Source organism: Symphalangus syndactylus, chromosome X (assembly GCF_028878055.3).
Source record: "Symphalangus syndactylus isolate Jambi chromosome X, NHGRI_mSymSyn1-v2.1_pri, whole genome shotgun sequence".
Lineage (NCBI taxonomy): Eukaryota > Metazoa > Chordata > Mammalia > Primates > Hylobatidae > Symphalangus > Symphalangus syndactylus.
This window is the reverse complement of record NC_072447.2, coordinates 26,203,620-26,220,864: the sequence shown is the minus strand read 5'-3', so window position 1 is coordinate 26,220,864 and position 17,245 is coordinate 26,203,620. Positions and strand designations below refer to the sequence as shown.

General features: G+C 41.8%; 1 protein-coding gene across 6 annotated transcripts in view; it reads right to left on the bottom strand.

Moving 5' to 3' along the window:
- The window catches only part of FRMPD4 (FERM and PDZ domain containing 4), a 958,701-nt gene that overhangs the window by 595,982 nt on the left and 345,474 nt on the right, over positions 1-17,245 (bottom strand). For 2 of the 6 annotated variants that reach the window (XM_055269163.2, XM_055269162.2), the window contains exon 1: positions 7,845-8,588. The exons of 1 other annotated variant lie outside the window; for it this stretch is intronic. Coding sequence is in view for 4 of the 5 variants with exons in the window: in XM_055269162.2 (XP_055125137.1) it covers positions 7,845-7,885 (41 nt within the window). In the remaining variant the exon portion in view is untranslated. Of the gene's footprint in view, positions 1-7,844; positions 8,589-9,087; positions 9,909-17,245 lie in introns of those variants that run through there. 3 more of the 6 variants (XM_055269160.2, XM_055269161.2, XM_063634947.1) reach the window with 2 other exon arrangements.

Genomic DNA, 17,245 nt, shown 5'->3' with positions numbered 1-17,245 from the left:
AAACCTGTCACCCAATCTTCTGCCATTCTCTCCCCTCATCTGTCAGCTGAACATTGCTGTGCAGGAAACCTTCGATAGCATACTGAAGATGAGAGAGTCCTATCTTACAGGTTCTCGGAATGGCTGAGCATATCAGAGCTCCCCCACACCATCAGGAATGCCTGTTTTATGTATCAAGCAAACAAGAGATGGGCCACAAAAATTGAGGGATTAATCTGTTAAAGCAGTGAAATTATCTTCACTAGTAAAAGATGTCAGTTGAGCTATTTAACCCAGGATTGGGAGGTTGGAGAAGGTGACATGGAACAACCTTAGATTAAAAGCTGAAATATAAAAGACAGATGGGAATTTTTCAGGTGTAAAGGAGGCAAGATAAAGATTGTTCCAGACAAAATGAAGAGTTTATGCAAAGGCTCAGGGTGTGGCACTTTTTAGGACTTCTAAAAAATTCAACATGGTTACCGGTAGGTGTGTGTGTGTGTGTGTGTGTGTATACATGTGTGTGTTTGGTGTTGAGTAGGAAGTTAAGGCTGGAAAGGAGGAATAATAAGTTCAGAGAAATATGGTTCTCTTTTTCTTTTCTTTTTTTTTTTTCGAGACACAGTCTCGTTCTGTTGCCCAGGTTGGAGTGCAGTGGCGCTATCTCAGCTCACTGCAAGCTTCGCCTCCCAGATTCCAGCTATTCTCCTGCCTCAGCCTCCCGAGTAGCTGAGACTACAGGCGCCCGCCACCACGCCCTGCTAATTTTTTTGTATTTTTAGTAGAGACGGGGTTTGTCCATGTTAGCCAGGATGGTCTCGATTTCCTGACCTTGTGATCCGCCCGCCTCAGCCTCCCAAAGTGCTGGGATTACAGGCGTGAGCCACCATGCCCAGCCCGAGAAATATGGTTCTCAAAGGAACCAAGTGAATCGGGCCAAACCCAAAAGGGTAAAGATAAAAGAATTTGGATTTTGCCCTCAAAAGTATGTAGACGGAGGGGACAGGGAGGATCCAATTTGCACTTTACAAAGCTTCTAAGTTAACCTACAAGTGGTATTGTAAGTGCTGACAGTTTAAGTCCCCCAGAGCAGGGCTGGCAAGGCTGACTGTGTTCAGGGTGAAACTCCAACCATATCCATCCTTCTCCCTGCTAGTAAAGAAGGCTGACACCCAGACTGCCCCAAAGGGAAATTTGAGTACTGGGCAGGGAGATCAAAGAAGAACAGTAAAATACCCATGTAAAGGGCAGAGAGTAAATATTTTAGGCTTTGCAAGCCATGTGGTTTCTGTCACAGCTATCCAGCTCTCCCAAGAGCAGCCATAGTATACAAACAAAAGGGCATGGCTGTGTTTAAATAAAACTTTATTTAGAAAAATGGTCATAAAGCTTTCTAACATAAGTAAACACATCAGATAGGTTAAGTTTGCCAGCCCAGGCCCTGGGCCATGAAGTAGGACATTGCCCTGAGCCACAATTCAGTTGGGCAGGTTTGGGATTTACACCAAAACTAATTCCAGACTCCACCACTGTATAGCTGAGACTGCTAACCGCTCCTGTACTAGGGTAAAGACTGGTGACTTGGATGGTGAATTTCAAAAGAGTCAAATATCCAGGACTCCAGTTACAGGAACCATTGTAAAATCACCATGGTCAGTATGTGATCCAATGTTGAATCAATACAACAGCCTTGAATTAGCCAGATGGCAGCGTGTTCTCCCCCACACCAGTCTCTGACCAGATAAATAACTGTGCCAGTTCGATAGAAAAATACACTCATTCCTACATTCATTAGGAAAATTTTACCGTTAATTTTATGAACTTTTGCCTACTGCTTTCTTTGAACCTCATCTTTGTCAGGTAATCATGTTCTTATTTTCAATTAAGCAAATCTCATAAAACTTGTGAAGCCTATAAAAAATAACCAAAATAAAAATTAAAACCCTATAGTAAATTGTAATTGCAGGGAAATTACTTTTCATTTTCAAACTTTGGAAACATTTCTTTCATAGAAATGATTGTGTTTTCCTAGCTTTCAAAAAAGACTTTCTAAAATAAAAACTTACTGACATCTATAAAAACCCATTTCAATATCATCATAACTTTGCTTACTGAGCTTAAAGCAGTAAAACAGAGACTCCTTAGAAATACAAGTTGATGACTTTTTAACCATCAATCACCAAATATACATATATATACATATATATGTGTGTGTGTGTATATATATATATATACTGCAAATGTAAAAACAGAAATAAAAGTTTATTCTCTGAGACCAAGTCCAAGAGCAGGCTATTTACTTTTAACATGTGCATTGTATTCCTTTATATTCAATAAAGAAGTACTGACACGGTAATTGTTCAGCTAAACAAATATGACAATTTGTTTGCAACAAATGTTAGAATGAATTGTATATTACTTCACTCACTAATTATTTAGTATAGACTGTTTATCTTATGCCAAATTCTGTAAACCATACTTGAAAATATATTTCTGAAAGAACAGTTCTGGCAGAAAACCCTTCTCATCTCTTTGCCAGGAAAAAAAAAATGGGAATGTTAACTTTGTTATCTAAAACTAAGACTTAGATTTCTTGAAGATAATTTTCAGAGCTTAAGTACATAATGACCTAAATTACTCAGAAGCAAGGCAGCATACTTTTGATATATGTTTTTGCTGTAAAGAACTAAAGGTAGTCTATGGTTTTTCATTACAATGCTCTCAGTCAAATCATAGGAAAGTTAGATTAAACTCAACTCCAAATTGATACAGCCTACCTCCATTCCTCTGGCTACAACTAAATCCACTTATCTAGTTTTATTTCCATTTGGAAACAGATTAGTGAAGGTCATTAGCCATTAGGACCAGATGGCTCAAGTGTACTGTAAGGAAATACTAGGCATTCTCCCGTTAACTTGATTATCAGTTCACCAGCACACACTGGTTGAAGCTATACAAGTAGTATCACCCATTCTTTTTCCATCCATTTTGAACTGGATATTTATGGAAGGCAAACATCACCTTTAAAAAGCAACTCTCCAGCTCCCCAAAAATATCAGGTCAACTTAGTGACCAAAGAATAAGCATGCATAATTTTTCCAAGTGCAACAAATTAGTAAGACAATTATGTCCACTTCTAATGATCAGTTTCCAACAGTTCAAGAAGTAATTTGAGATCAGAAGTTTCAATAAAGATAAGGTCTATATTAATTGGTAATGTGCATTAGTGAATTCAAGTATTTATTATATGCTCAATTTGACATGTGTGTGCCCACATGTGTGCTGATAATGATAAAGAAGAGAAAACAGGAAAAGGCATTGTTTAACCCAGGGGTCAGTTAACTTTTTCTGTAAAGAGCCAGAGAGTAAATATTTTAGGCTTTGTGGGCCATAAGGTCTCTGTGGCATCTAGTCAACTTTGCTGTTGTCAGGCAAATGCAGCCATAGATAATACATAAATGAATGGACATGTGTTCCAATAAAACTTTATGGACACTGAAATTTTAATTTCATATTATTCTTTTTTGATATTTTTGAAGCATTTAAAAATAAAGAAACCATTCTTTGCTCACAGGCTATGCCATAACAGTCAGCAAGCCAGATTTGGCTCATAGGCCACAGTGTGCCAACCCGTTTTAGCCTATTCATGATTTTCTTTTCCTGCTATGATTAGCTTTCAAGATTAAAGATCATTTGATGGTAACAGTGGTAGATTTCAGGACGGTATGCTTCAACAAAGATTTTAAACGGTCTTGAGTTTTCTTATTGAGCCAAGTGTGAAACCAGTGGTTTCAAGTTCATTCCTTAAAGATACATTTCTAGTTCACCAATAATGTACATTCTCTTACAGCTAAACTTTCACGGTTAACCTCAAATGAAATAACAAAGTGCTAAAGTTGAACAGTGTATGTGTATGTAAAGGGAGAGAATGAACAGCTGGAAGGACCATAAGCAGAAAGTGAGACTTTCCAGGTCATGCATTTAAAGTACAAGTAAGTTTCACTGCAGCTGTCAGTCTGTACCAAATTCTGATAGCAAGAAGGTGAAACTCACTTGCCCCAGACAATAAGAGAGAGAGAGAGAGAGATGCTTGAAATGGTACAAAGCCTGACCTAGACGCCTTCTTCCCAGAACTGCGGGCGACTAGACTTTCACAGCTTCAAACTAGCAACTCTTGGGAAACTAGAGTTAAATATTCCTAAAACAGGAATCTAGTTCTGTTACGAAACTGTTCAGCATTTCACCCCCTGACAGTCACAAAAATCAGCAGAACTTAGAAAGGACTCAGAAGATGAGCAAGTAGCATTTTTAATAAAATTCAAATCCAGAGTCTTTGGGGTTTTTTCATTGCTAGCCTCCAGAGCTCACTATTACCAGCAATATTAATACAATTACTCAGTAAAAATAGCGGATATGGGAAAAACCCTGACCTTTTGCATTACTTCTTTAACTTCCCCTTTTCCCTGGGAAATATTTAATTCTGAATAAGATAAAGGTAAAAGACTGAAGTTTAGTAGTATCTAAATGGATTTGACATAAACATCTAAGGAAACTATACATACGTATTTTGTATTTTTCCTCAAATACAAGATACTTGTAAGAAAATTAGCATTCTAATTAGCATTCTAATATTAGATATTAGTCACTGCTACATACCATAAAATAACCCATGCAACTATAAGAAAATGCAAAATAAAGCATCCCCCAAATTTACCTACTACTGTAAGAAATCATCATATCAACAGTGGGGACTCAATCATTATCACCAAGTCTACCGTTTTGCTTAAAGAAAAGAAGTCAAATCAGGGACTCAATCTATGAATATATCACTCCATTTAATAACATCCCTATGAGTTTTGGATCTCAAATCATCTCCCTCAGGCAAAAGGGGCATAATCATGTTTTTCTACTGGACTGCATTCTTCTATAAACATTTGAAAGAATGCATCTGCTTTACAAATAAAATAGCCAATACAAAGAGCAGTAACAATAAAAATATATGCCTGTTTTTATACTATTACTGGTTTATAAGGCAATCATCTGTAATGCTCTCATCTACAAGGATGGAAAATAATATAGAACTGTTACCAAGGAAACAGTGAAGTAAAACTGCATGTAAACTATCAAGCAGTTTAAGAACCAGAAAATCAGAAGAACGGGAAAAACCATCTACAGATAGAACCATAGAACCATGACACACTGTGCCACCCACGAAGGGTGGAATCAAGGGTCATAACTCTAACTGATGATGTAAAGGGTGCCAACTACTTACCAGCAATTCCAACACTTGGCAGCAATTGGTTTTTAATGGTACTGGGTTATTGAGGGGCAATGTCAATTATGATTTTTCCCATGATTAAAAGGGCATAGATTCTGGAAACAAATAGTTAAATGTAGACACTCTAAAAAGTCAAAACAGGCAGTTTATTTATTCCAGTGTCGAATAATATTCTCTTGGAATTTTCTGTAATTACACTGTCTTTACTCACAGATAGGACACTAAGCAAATATCACTTCCAAGATACGCCTTCTGAATTAACATTTAGAAACTCAAGTTTGTAGGAACCAAAGGCAAGGCCAGGACCCAGGGTAACTACATGTGTTTGCCTCTAAACCTAGAGAATTTTAAGCACTGAAGTAACCATGCTGATCAAAGCTAAATCCTTTAGGAAGATGATCCATTCTGAAATCAGGAAAATCCTGCAGTATAAGCACTTTCATACTTCACCTTTGAGAAAAGAACTTGATTTCTGTAACAGTGTTTAAGACACATACAAGACTTTCTTCCTCCCAAGGCAGAAACAAGCAACTGCAAACGTGTGTTTTTACATGCTGATGACCCTCTAAAGGTATTTCTATCTCAGCTTGGGGACCATCCTTGAGCTCACACTAAAGAAAAATAAGAATTCTATGGATGGAAGATTTCTTAATCAGCACATCAGCTCAGAACATTCGCACCTTCTGTCTTTAGAATAAACACTACTGGATCACATTAAGGATAGAAAGTGAAACTCACACTCATTTACTAAATTTTAAACTCTCTTTAAAATAAGATACCACTCTCCCCACAGCCTTGCTTGAGTTTTGCAAAAACTCAGATTTGTGAATATCATGTAGGCGTCCTAGAATTTAGTAAAAAGAATATGAAACATCTTTTCACTGACACATGAACTGTCCTCTCCGAAGTTCCTAAGTTTAAGGACTAATTCGAGGCTCTAGATGTTTTGTTAAACTGTTTTTAGCATCTGAGGCCACCAAAAAGTATCCTGGTTACTTTGAACTATACTATTGGTTGAACTTCCCTTTCCCTTTAGCAGTATCTCTGTCCATCACACGGAGGGTACCACTCAGTCTCTAAACTTGCACACAGCTGCTTCCCAACCATGGTTCATTATTTGACAGCTGTTTAGAAACTAGCCCTAGGCAGAAGCATGCAGGAAGTTAATAGAATAGTGGTGTGAAGCAATGGCCCTTTATGAGATCAGCTTGAAAGCAAAGAATTTGCCACACCACAATCATCCACTGCTTAACACACATCAGTCTTCTGATCTGCAGGACAACACCTCTTCCTGAGCTGCTGTAAGACAAAGGTATTTACCCATCAACTGCGTATCTCCAGTCTACTTAGAGTAAGCTGCACTGGGCCTTTCTCCCTGGGGAAATCTGCTAGTGGCATGAAGACTGACCCATGTTAGTAGAAAGGGAAGGTGGAGATGGGCAGGCAGAACAAAGACCTGTAGATGTCGGAGAGAATGGCAACATCCAAACAGAACCTTTCTGAAGAGGTCTAATGTAATTTAATAAAGCAAAGTCAACATACGTTTCTACCTCTGACTACTGGAAGCTGCTCATCCCTGCCTGATGCAATCAACACATCTCACTCTGACACTCAGGACTGAAGGAAAACCTGGGATTATTCTGTCCATATTGCAAGTAAGTTTTTAAGCTACATCCTGGAAAAACCCAACTGTCTACCTCCTACGTCCTGGTGGTAGCTGCTATAAAGAGCTCCAGGGGCAGAGAAGGTTGGGCATGGTTTTCCAAGACCGCTCCTATCGGGCTCTTCCCAGTTAATGCCACATAGCGAGAAGCACAGACCTTACTCTGTGGCTCGAACGAAGACTTTGGAAGCATAAGCAGGGCAAAAGACCTGGAGGAGTACTCTGGCCAGGCAACACCTAGGCGGCCCAAGCGTGGAAATGTTCCTCTTTTATCAGTACTACCCAAAAATGTCTGAATCGATGATTTAGTTTTAGCTACTGTTTTAACAACATGGCCACTTAGAAGAAAATTTCTAAATCTTTCGAGACTTAAGAATATAGTTACAAAAAAAAAAAGGCTGAAAGTCTTTCTCTTCTATCTCCATGACTTCACCATCTAGGTTACCGTTGGCAGCACTTGGTCAATCTGGGAGCTGACTTTGTGGAGGTGTGGAGGTGTAATTTAGGAGTTGGGGGAAGGCGGCACTTTTGGTCTCTGTAGCTTGGAAGGCAGGCACCCAGGCTCCAAGCACTTCTGGGTTTCCCTAGCAGTAGCAATTACAACCATCTTCTCTCAGCCCTGAATTATACATGGGACCGCAAACACCACTAGGGCTTTTCCTTAGGGAAAACAAACTGTCGTGAATATCGGTGTGTTGGTGAGGGCATGTATGTACCTCTCTGTGTGTGGTCTACACCCGCCGCTACACAAGCCTCAGCAGCCAGTGAGAAATAAGTTGAATGTGGCAGCCCCCGGCCACTTCGTTTGTCTTAAGCCCCGTCGCGCTTTCCAGCTTTTGCCTCTACCCAGCCTCCCGAAAAATAAGGCACCAAGTTGCCCGCGGCAGCGGCCCTGGGTGCAAACGGAACCCGCGCAGACCCTACCTCGAAAGCTTTGCAATCTTCACAAAGCTGAAGACATCCATGCAGGCAGCTGGGGACCCCCGAGCGCGACAACTCCGTCGCCCCTTCTCACGCCAGCAACAGCAGCCTCCGCAGCCCCATGGCCGAGACCTCAGTGCGCCCTGGGCTCGAGTCGCGGCGACAGCGGGTGGCGGCGGCGGCCGGAGAGAACCTGCACCTGGAGGCGGCGGCTACTACCCCCCTCCGGCCGCGAGCTGCGTGTGCATCCCGGAGTAGGACCATTGATAGGCACCCGAGGCAGGAAAACTCAATGGAGAGGGAGCCAGGCAGGGCGCGAGAGGCGGGGGCGGGGAGCGCGGCCCGGGTCTCGCGCCCCGCCCCGTGCGCTCTAGCCCCGGGGACTGCCGGGCGTCCAGAGAAAGCGAGGCCTGGGCGAGAGGCGCTGCTCTGGCTTCCCGGCCCTCGGACCCCCGTGCCCCACGCACCAAGGAGTGCAGACGGAGCCGGGAGACGGCAGGCGAGCTGGGCACACGCGCACGCACCCCTCGCAGCACTGCAGCTGCCTCCCTGCCTCCTTCTCCAAGCCGAGTCCCTGCTCCTCTCCCCACCCCCACCCGCCCGGGGGGAGGGGGCAATCTCCTGTCACCCACTGCGTGTGCCTCTAGATCTGAAGGATCTGGTCTAACAGTCTATGGCACACTGGAGAACTGTGAACGCTACCCCTCCCTCCCCAAGCCGAAGGAGAGCCGTGCAACGGCAGGTTGCCCAAAGCCTCGGTTTGCTCCGTAAACAAAACTAGCGTTCGGAAGGAGCAGGGATGATTGAGGCTGGGTCGTTTGTCAAGGGGAAGGGAAGGGAGATGCCCGGCGTAGCGGGCTCGATTCGGGGAGCGCAGAGTTCCCACTGCTTCTCCCGAACCGCTGGGGCGAGACGTGACCACTGGGCTGGCTGGAAAGGTGTGTCTTTGGACAGCAGCACCGCGGGAGTGTCTGCCAAATAAGAACCGGAGGCATTTGCTGGTAGGGGGATGAACACAGCTGCTCCCTCCTCTAGGAGCATAGAGCGGAGGGTCCCAGGAGCCCGTGATGCAGAGACTAATTCTAACCGGGCTCGGAATCTAAGGAAAGAGAAGGATTAGAATGGGGTCTGCCACGCAAAGCGAGCTGCTTTTGCAAACTGAGCCTTGGGTGAAGGGAACAGGGAAGAAAAAAACCAAAACAAAACCTTGCCGGAGAAGCAAAAACACAGAAACATAAACACTCACCTTAAGCAGAGTAAACTCCAAGTTGCAGCCATCTAGAACTCCTCCTAGCCTTCTCTTTTACATAATTACCTTGGATAATCAGCCCTGTTCATTAACTCAGTTCTACCTCCTGGGAGGCTCAGGCTTCATTGGGCCCCTTTTTCTTCTTCCTCTTGGAGTCTCAAGGCCTCTTCCCCACAATCGTTTAAAATTTCCCCCCAGACTGTGAAGGTCAGCTGGCCGCACTAAGTGTGTGCTCTCCCACCGGCAGCGTTCACCTGGCGGCAGGGCCACCGCAAAGAACAGAGAGCACCCCCAGAAATGTTGGAAGATCCAGCCAGTGTTCCAGTCTAGCTCTCCGAGGGGATTAAGAAAGAAATAGGTTTAAAGTTCCCACACTTCTGCTCCTCTCCTGGTCTGTTGTTATATTTAAAGTCTTCAGTATTCAAGCCTAGTACTAACGCGTTTTTTTAAGCATTTATTTCAAAAAAACTGAACATAAAATAAATAGCAATCTGCAAAATCTAAATGACTTAAAACTCAGGCATAAAATTACATTTTTTGAATACATAGTTATCAGTTTTCCTGCAGCTTCTTTTAAACAGGCTAGTTTAATTGCATGAACGCAGTTACTACTCAAGGATCGGAAGGGGCGAGAGGGACCTTGGCTTTTGAACTCTATTGTTTGTAAAATAATTATAGTTTGGGTCTGCACTGTGCTTTATAATTTTTAAAGCATTTTTTTTTTGCATTGGAGTCTCATCGCAACCTTGTCATATAAGGCAATATGTTTAGAAATCTTTTATTTTTATGCCATAATCTATTCTCAACATACCAGACAAAAAGATGTTTGTGTGTGTGTGTGTGTGTGTGTTAACATAGATCACATAAGGCTACTTCTCTGATCTAAAATATGTAAAAGCTCCCCATTCTCCGTCAAGCTAAAGTTACGCTCCTGCAAGGACCAACAAGGCCCTAGATCCCTTATCCTTTACTGCCCACTTCCCTCTCCCCTTTTTCTCTGTCCCTCCTCATCCCCTACCCCCCGCCCCTCCTCTCTCACACACACATACACTCACTGGGCTCCAGCAATTCTGGACTCCTTGCTGTCCTTCAAACTTTACAGGTAATCTTCCCACCTTAGGCTCTTTGCAATGGTTGTTCCCTCAGCCTGGAATGCTCTTTCCTGGGATATCTGCATGGCCGGCTTCTCCACCCTGTCAAACCTATGCACCAATACCACTTCCAAAATGCCCCCTCTAGAAAGCCAATTTAAAATTGCAAAAGGCTCTCACACCCTGGACTCCGAGTCCCTATTAACTGTTTTGTTCTTTTTTCTTGTTTCCATAGCACTTATCACCCACTAGCACACTATATAATTTATTTTTATCTTTAGGATTTTTTTTTTTTTTGGTCTGAATCTCCCACTGGAGCTCCACAAGGGCTGGGATCTTTGTTTTGTTTTGTTTTTGTTTTTCACTGATGGATCTCAAATGCCTAGACCACTTCCCCAGATGTAGAAGGAACTTAAATATTTGTTAAATGAACAAATCGTATGCCCATTGGATTCACAGCCAAACCAAAGCTGGCCAAGCATCCCCAGTGAGTACTGATCTGTGTATGACTTCATGGCTTACATCTGTCTCTTTCCCCACCCATCCACTTCCCCAGCATCCTTCAACCTCCTTTGGATTGACTGTTAATGACGGCAAAAAAGGCCTTCTTACATTCTCCAGTTATTTTCCCCCTTCACCTTTTCTACCTTTCCCCCAAGAGAGTGGCCACCGACACGTTCCCTCATCTCCGAGTCAACATCTGGCAGCACAAGACCAGCTCCTGATTGGGAAAAGGGGATAAAACAGTGCCTTTGGAGAATGTGTTTTGAAAAAGTGTTTCCTTCTGAGAACAGAACAGTTGGGATGCTCTTTTAAAAAGGATTACCCTATTTATCAATAATTATTCCAGATACCAAATAGCTAATTATTCAACAGTGAAAGTGACAGGAAATAGACATTGTGTTTACTTCTAGAGAGACAGCCTCCCTTCGAGACATCTGGTCTACCTGGAACAGCTTGCTGTTGGCCTTCTCCCTGTGCCAATTTGTGCGCTACAGTTATGAATGGTGCAGATGCCATCTCTCCACAGCATAACAGCTACCAAGGGAAATGACTGACTTCTACAGGTCTTTACACACCTCTCATATAGTAATTATCTAGTATGTTTTCTAATGGATTGATACTGTTTTCTAAAGCAAAGAGATTCCACCCCTCCTCCTTTGTTTCTCATTAATATAACAATGGAAAAAGCTGCTCCCTTGAAACATGCTAACACAGAGTGTTTATATCTTTAAGCCATCTTGGCAGAAGGGCCGAGATTGGAATAGTTGGTCTCTCAGCTCTGTCCCCTCTCTGTGCCAGGTGTGTGCTGCAGAGGTTAGGATGGGTTTGTCTAGCATGAACAAGGTCTGCCCCCAAACAAATAAAAGCCAAAAAAGTGGGATCCTGAGTACATATGTGGTTTTCTGAAGTTTTCTTATTAACCTGGATAATCTCTAAGGCCCCTTCTGGATCCTGTAGGGATTTACTAGTTGGAAACTGTATTATCCAACCTTGAGAATCTACTTAATTTGCTTTACTTAGGTTCAAGTGACATTCGGTCATTTCTGAAAACCAGACACACTTTCAAACACTGTTGAAAGTACTCACGAATAAAAGATTTAGGGTCACCAGATCCAGAGCAAGTCCTATAACTTCTCTGAGACTCAGTTTCCTCAGCTGTAAAATGGAAATAATACATCTTTACCTTACACAAAATGAGCACTTGAAGTTGGCACCAGTTTACATTTGGCTTCATATGAGTTGAGGCACATGAATGTTAGCTCTAGAAGGATTTTCACAGCTGTCTGCAGCCTTGGCAGTACTGGTAGGAAAAGTTTCAGCCTATAAGATGACTATTTAGGAGGCCCAACGTTTGCTTGGATTAATCAGAGGTAGGCGCTTTTGCCTAAATATCAAACACTTTGTTGCCTGGGCAGTTACTAAAGCCCTAGGCTGTAGCATTTTTTTATGCCCCAGGGGATTCTCAGGTGGAAGTGTGAGGAACTTCATCATCGTTAAGGCCTTATCTAAAGCTGGTGTTAGGAATCTGCTACTGGGCCAGCTGTTCCATATAGGTTGGCAGCTGAGGGTTCTTTCGCTGCAAATTACAGTAGAGAGAGCCCCAAGCATTTCTCAGCTGGACTGAAGCATCTCGACCATCTGGTCTCAGTCCTGAAAACAGAAGTAAATAAATAACAGCAAGGTATCCATTCAATCAGCAAATATTTATGGAGTGTCTCCCATGTACCAGGCACCACTGTAGGCACTGGGAAATAGACCAGGCAACAAGGCAAGTTTCTGCTCTCATAGAACTTATGAAGAGGAGGTAGATGATAAACAACAAAATCAGAAATTGTAGTGAACAAGAAAATAGCAGATAGCAATGTGCAGAGAATTAAAATTCTTCTGATGGAAAGGGAGTGACTAGGTGGCTATTTGTTATTCAGTGGTTCAGGAAGACTTCTATAAGGAGGTGACATTTAAACTGCGATATGAAGAACAAGAAGGAGGCTGCCACACAAAATTCATATGGAAGAGCATTCCATGCAGACGGAACGGCAAGGATAAAACAAGGATGGAGTCCTTGAGGCAGGAACAGTGATTGTATGTTTGAAGAATCTGAAGGCAGCCAGTGTGACTGAAGAGTAACGCATTAAATGAAGTGAGAGTGAGTGAATTTTCAGGGGCAAGAAGGGTGAGATCACATGGGGCACAGTAGGCCAGTGTCAGCTGTCAGGCTGGTATAATGAGATGGGAAGCCATGTGAGGATTTTTAGCATGGAAGTGGCCAAATCTGACTTATGTTTTGAATGACCACTCTTGAGGGAAGTGAGTGTGAGGGCAGGGAAATTACTGATTTAGGAGCCTGTTGCAAGAATCCAGGCAAGAGCTGGCAGCAGCTCAGAGAGGACATGACAAGGAGGTGGTGAAAAGTAGCCAGGCTCAGGATATGTTTTGAACAGGAACAGTTGATGGGTTAGATGTAGGAGGTGGGGAAAGAGAGGAATAAGGGAAAACTCATTTATTTGTATTATTTACGAAATACTCTAGTTCGGTCAGGCGTGGTGGCTCACACCTGTAATCCCAGCAGTTTGGGAGGCTGAGGTGGGAGGATCACTTGATCCCAGGAGGTTGAGGCTGCATTGAGCTCTGATCATGCTACTGCACTCCAGCCTGGGGAACAGAGTGAGACCCTATATGAAAAAAACAAAGAAAAGAAATGCCCTGGTTCCCTTCTCTAGATATAGAACATACAAAAACCAGAAGAGTTTGGCTGGGTGCAGTGGCTCAGGCCTGAAATCCCAACACTTTAGAAGGCTGAAGTAGGAAAATTGCTTGTGGCCAGGAGTTCGAGACCAGCCTGGGTAACATAGTGAGACCCCCATCTCTAAAAAATAAAATAAAATAAATTTTTAGAAACCAGAAGGGTTTTACCTCCCACTGGCTAAAGTACTCTGCCTTTCCTCCTGTTCCTTTTAATGAACTCCACTGCTCTGAAAGCTGGCCCTCCTATGATTCTCCTCTCTCTTGCCTGCACAAGGCCCTTAATCTAGCACTTACTGTCTCTTTTTCCTATATCAGTATTTTTTTAAATCAAACTGTTGGACCATTCCTATGTGCATTCAAACATGATGCTCTTTATCCAGTCTTTAAAATATTTCTTAATTCCCACCACATCTCCTGTCAGCTAAATCCCATTTTTCTGCTTGCCTTTATAGCATATCTTCTCCAAAAAGTTCTCCATTTGCTATCTCCTACTGTATCTTGAATCTATTCCATTCATGTTTTCTTTTTACCCTTACAATCACCCTACATTAAAACTGTTCTTGTCATTGTAACTAGGGACTCCACATAGCTGAATCCAACAGCCATTGGTCAGTCCTTATCGACACAGCTGACCATTCCCTCTTCCTTGAAACATTTTTTTCACATGTCTTAGGTGACACCACACTCTCCTGGTTTTCTTCCTTCCTTGCTGTTTGCATCTTCTCAATATCTTTTTTGTTACTCGTCTGTCACTGTATCTCATCTTGCCAACCTTGAAACATTGAGATGTCCCAGGGTTCAGCTAGAATTTCTTCTCTTTGAGTATCTATGCTTACTTCCTAGGTGACAACATTGAGTTTTATGATGCTTAATGTTATCTATATGCTGACAAATCCCACATTTCTATCTCTGGCCTAGATCCCTCAACTCCAGACCACCCACTCCACATCTCCATCTAGTGTCTAACAGGCACCTTGAAGTTAACATAGCCTAAAACTAATTCCCATAGAGAAGACACCTGCCTATGGTCTTTTCCATCTCTGGTAATGCCAATTTCATCCTTTTAGTTGCTTAGCTCCAAAATCCAGGGACCACTTTTAACTTTTTTTTCCTCCTAAACTTCACCTAAAACCGATCATCAAGTCATTCAGAGCTACCTCCAAAATAGATCCACATTATTTATATATCCTCCCAACTCCACCACAACCACTTACATCCAAGCCTCCATTGTCTCTCTCCTGGATAATTGCAATGGCCTACTAGCTGCTCCCCCTGCTTCCCCCATTGTCCCTTCCTTTGTCACTTTTCACCTTGTGTGCATGTCTTAATATTCTATAGTCTGGGAGAAGGACTGGGAGTTGGAAAGCCAGAGAAGTTGGTTTTAAAGATTATTGTTTTCATCGTATTCAATAAAAAGATGAATCATTATTGTACATTTGTAAGTTTTGAGTTTTCTAAACGTTTTTGTTCCTTTATACCTGGAAATAACCCTGTAAGTTAGAGAAAAAAGTTATTATTTTCCCATATTAGGGATGACAAAAGGTGAAACCAGAAAAGCTAAGTGATGACAATAATTCTTACTAAATATGAGGATTATTATAAGAAGCATTGTTTCCTGGGGATTCTTCTAGCATCATAAGGGGAACTTTTGAATATAGATTTGTGGAATAAAAATGTCTCAAATTCTACCAATATAATTCAGTTTTTTTTCCTCTCATATTTGATTGTCCTAAAGGATATTCAAAAATTTTAAATGCCATATGGGGCATAAGAAAGAACAACAGAAAGGCACCAGGATTTCTTGGTACCATTCCCAAATCTGTAAATGTAAGTGACCCTTAAGAAATCATTCAACTTTTCTTAGTGTTGTCTTCCTCATTTGTAAGCTTTGTAGGTTAAAATAAATGTGCATGTCCTCTTCTCGTTTCCTTCCCCTTCTGATGCAATGCAGATACACAAGTGAATCTTCCTAAGGGCCAAGAGATGTATAATATTTTGAGATTCCATCTACATTGGTAATTCTGTAATCAAGAAGACTAGGTTCTACAGGAACAAATTCAATATCAGAAACTTTTACCAGATAACTGTATATCTATAAAATACACAATGATTAGCTCAGCCCCCTAGCAGCTGACCTTTATTCAAGGTTAAGAACCACGTTTGCTATATGGGCCTTCCCCTGGGCCTTATTAGGTCACTTAACTTCCTTTCTTTCTTTATCCCCACCCTCTCTCACCCGTTTTGCTCAGGCACATACCAAAAGTCTGCCAATGTAGGATTATAATTACTGCTTTCCCACTGAATCTCCTCTTGTCTGATGAGGTATGGAGAGGCACGGGGAGGAGGTCATTTAAAAGATTCTGCCAGTGTATAATTTTCAGATTATGAATTCTTAATGTGACATACCCTGTAACAATATTTTGAATTCTTATGCAACATTCAAAAAACCTACAAAGCCTCATATTTGTCTGAAACATATTTTAATATTTCAAACTCATTTTAAACCGCTCAGATCCCGAATCACTTTTATGCTGTCTTTCTGACATAATGTTCCTTCACCTTGGCCCCCCGACTAGACAAAAACTAATCAAATCACGTTGAATAACAGCACTTCTGCTTGATGGATAAATTGCTCTAGTCTTGAAGACTATTATGAGGGTGAACTTTAAGGAAGATGTATGTACAAAAACGGCAGACTTGAGACCAGTTATTCCAGGTTTTTGAAGTCTCATTCATAAATTTATTATTTTACTTATTAATTCATTCAATTAATATTTATTGAACATCTACCATACACCATCTACTATATACTAGGCATTGTGGAGAGGGAATCAAGATGAAGACTTGACTCCTGTCCTCAAGGGCTATAGCAGATATTGGTGCCTACTCCTTTCATGTGGAAATGAAGTTCCTTCTCAAGACCACCTGAGGACCCACCTCCCATCCAGCATGCAGTACTTCCCTCCCTCCTCACTGCTTCCTGTCTCTAAATGAGGTCATCAAGCCTTAAGCTATATCTATCATCTTGCAACCATGAGGCAATAGGCATGAAAATCAAAAGTCAAGATGATGAGAAAAGTGGGGTAGAGGCCAGAGAGACTTGGCCCTGGAAGATATTGTTAAGTCATATAACCAACTTAGAATTTTGGCCTTCAAATTTTCATTTTATGAGACAATTAAATCTCTGTCCCCACCCCCTTGTGCCTCCACCTTCTCTCTCTCTCTCTCTCTCTTCCGCTCACTCCCCTTTTCCATTTAAGCCAAAGATAAACAAGTATTTTGTTACTTGCAGCTGAATGCATGCCCAATTGATGCAGGGGGTTAAAAATTAGTTGTGGGAGGTTTGGCATAAAATTATTTCTTAAAGACCTATAAAGAGATTTAATAAGGCAACTATATAAATAAATAGAGTATAAGATAGATAATCATTATGATTCCTCGCATTGGTATAATGCTTTAAAGTTTAGAAAGGTTTCTGCACATGTCATCTCAGGCTTTACAACAATCCTATGGGGCAGGAATTATTGCCTCCAATTTACAAATAATAATCCTGACGTCCTAGGAAGTTAAATGATTTGTTAGAGACCACACAGCCAGAAAACTGGAAGTAGAAGTCCTCAAACACATGTATCCTAATTTCCAATTTACGGAGTTTTTGACTATAGCAGAGCTACCTCACTCAGCACAATGTCCATGGATCTGAGCAAACTGTGAGAGGTGGAGACAAAAGGATGGGTAGCCATGAATGTTGTTCAAAGGAGGGAGCTATATGGGGCTGGGAAACAGGAGAAGTCTCCCGAAGAAGGGGAGCTGAT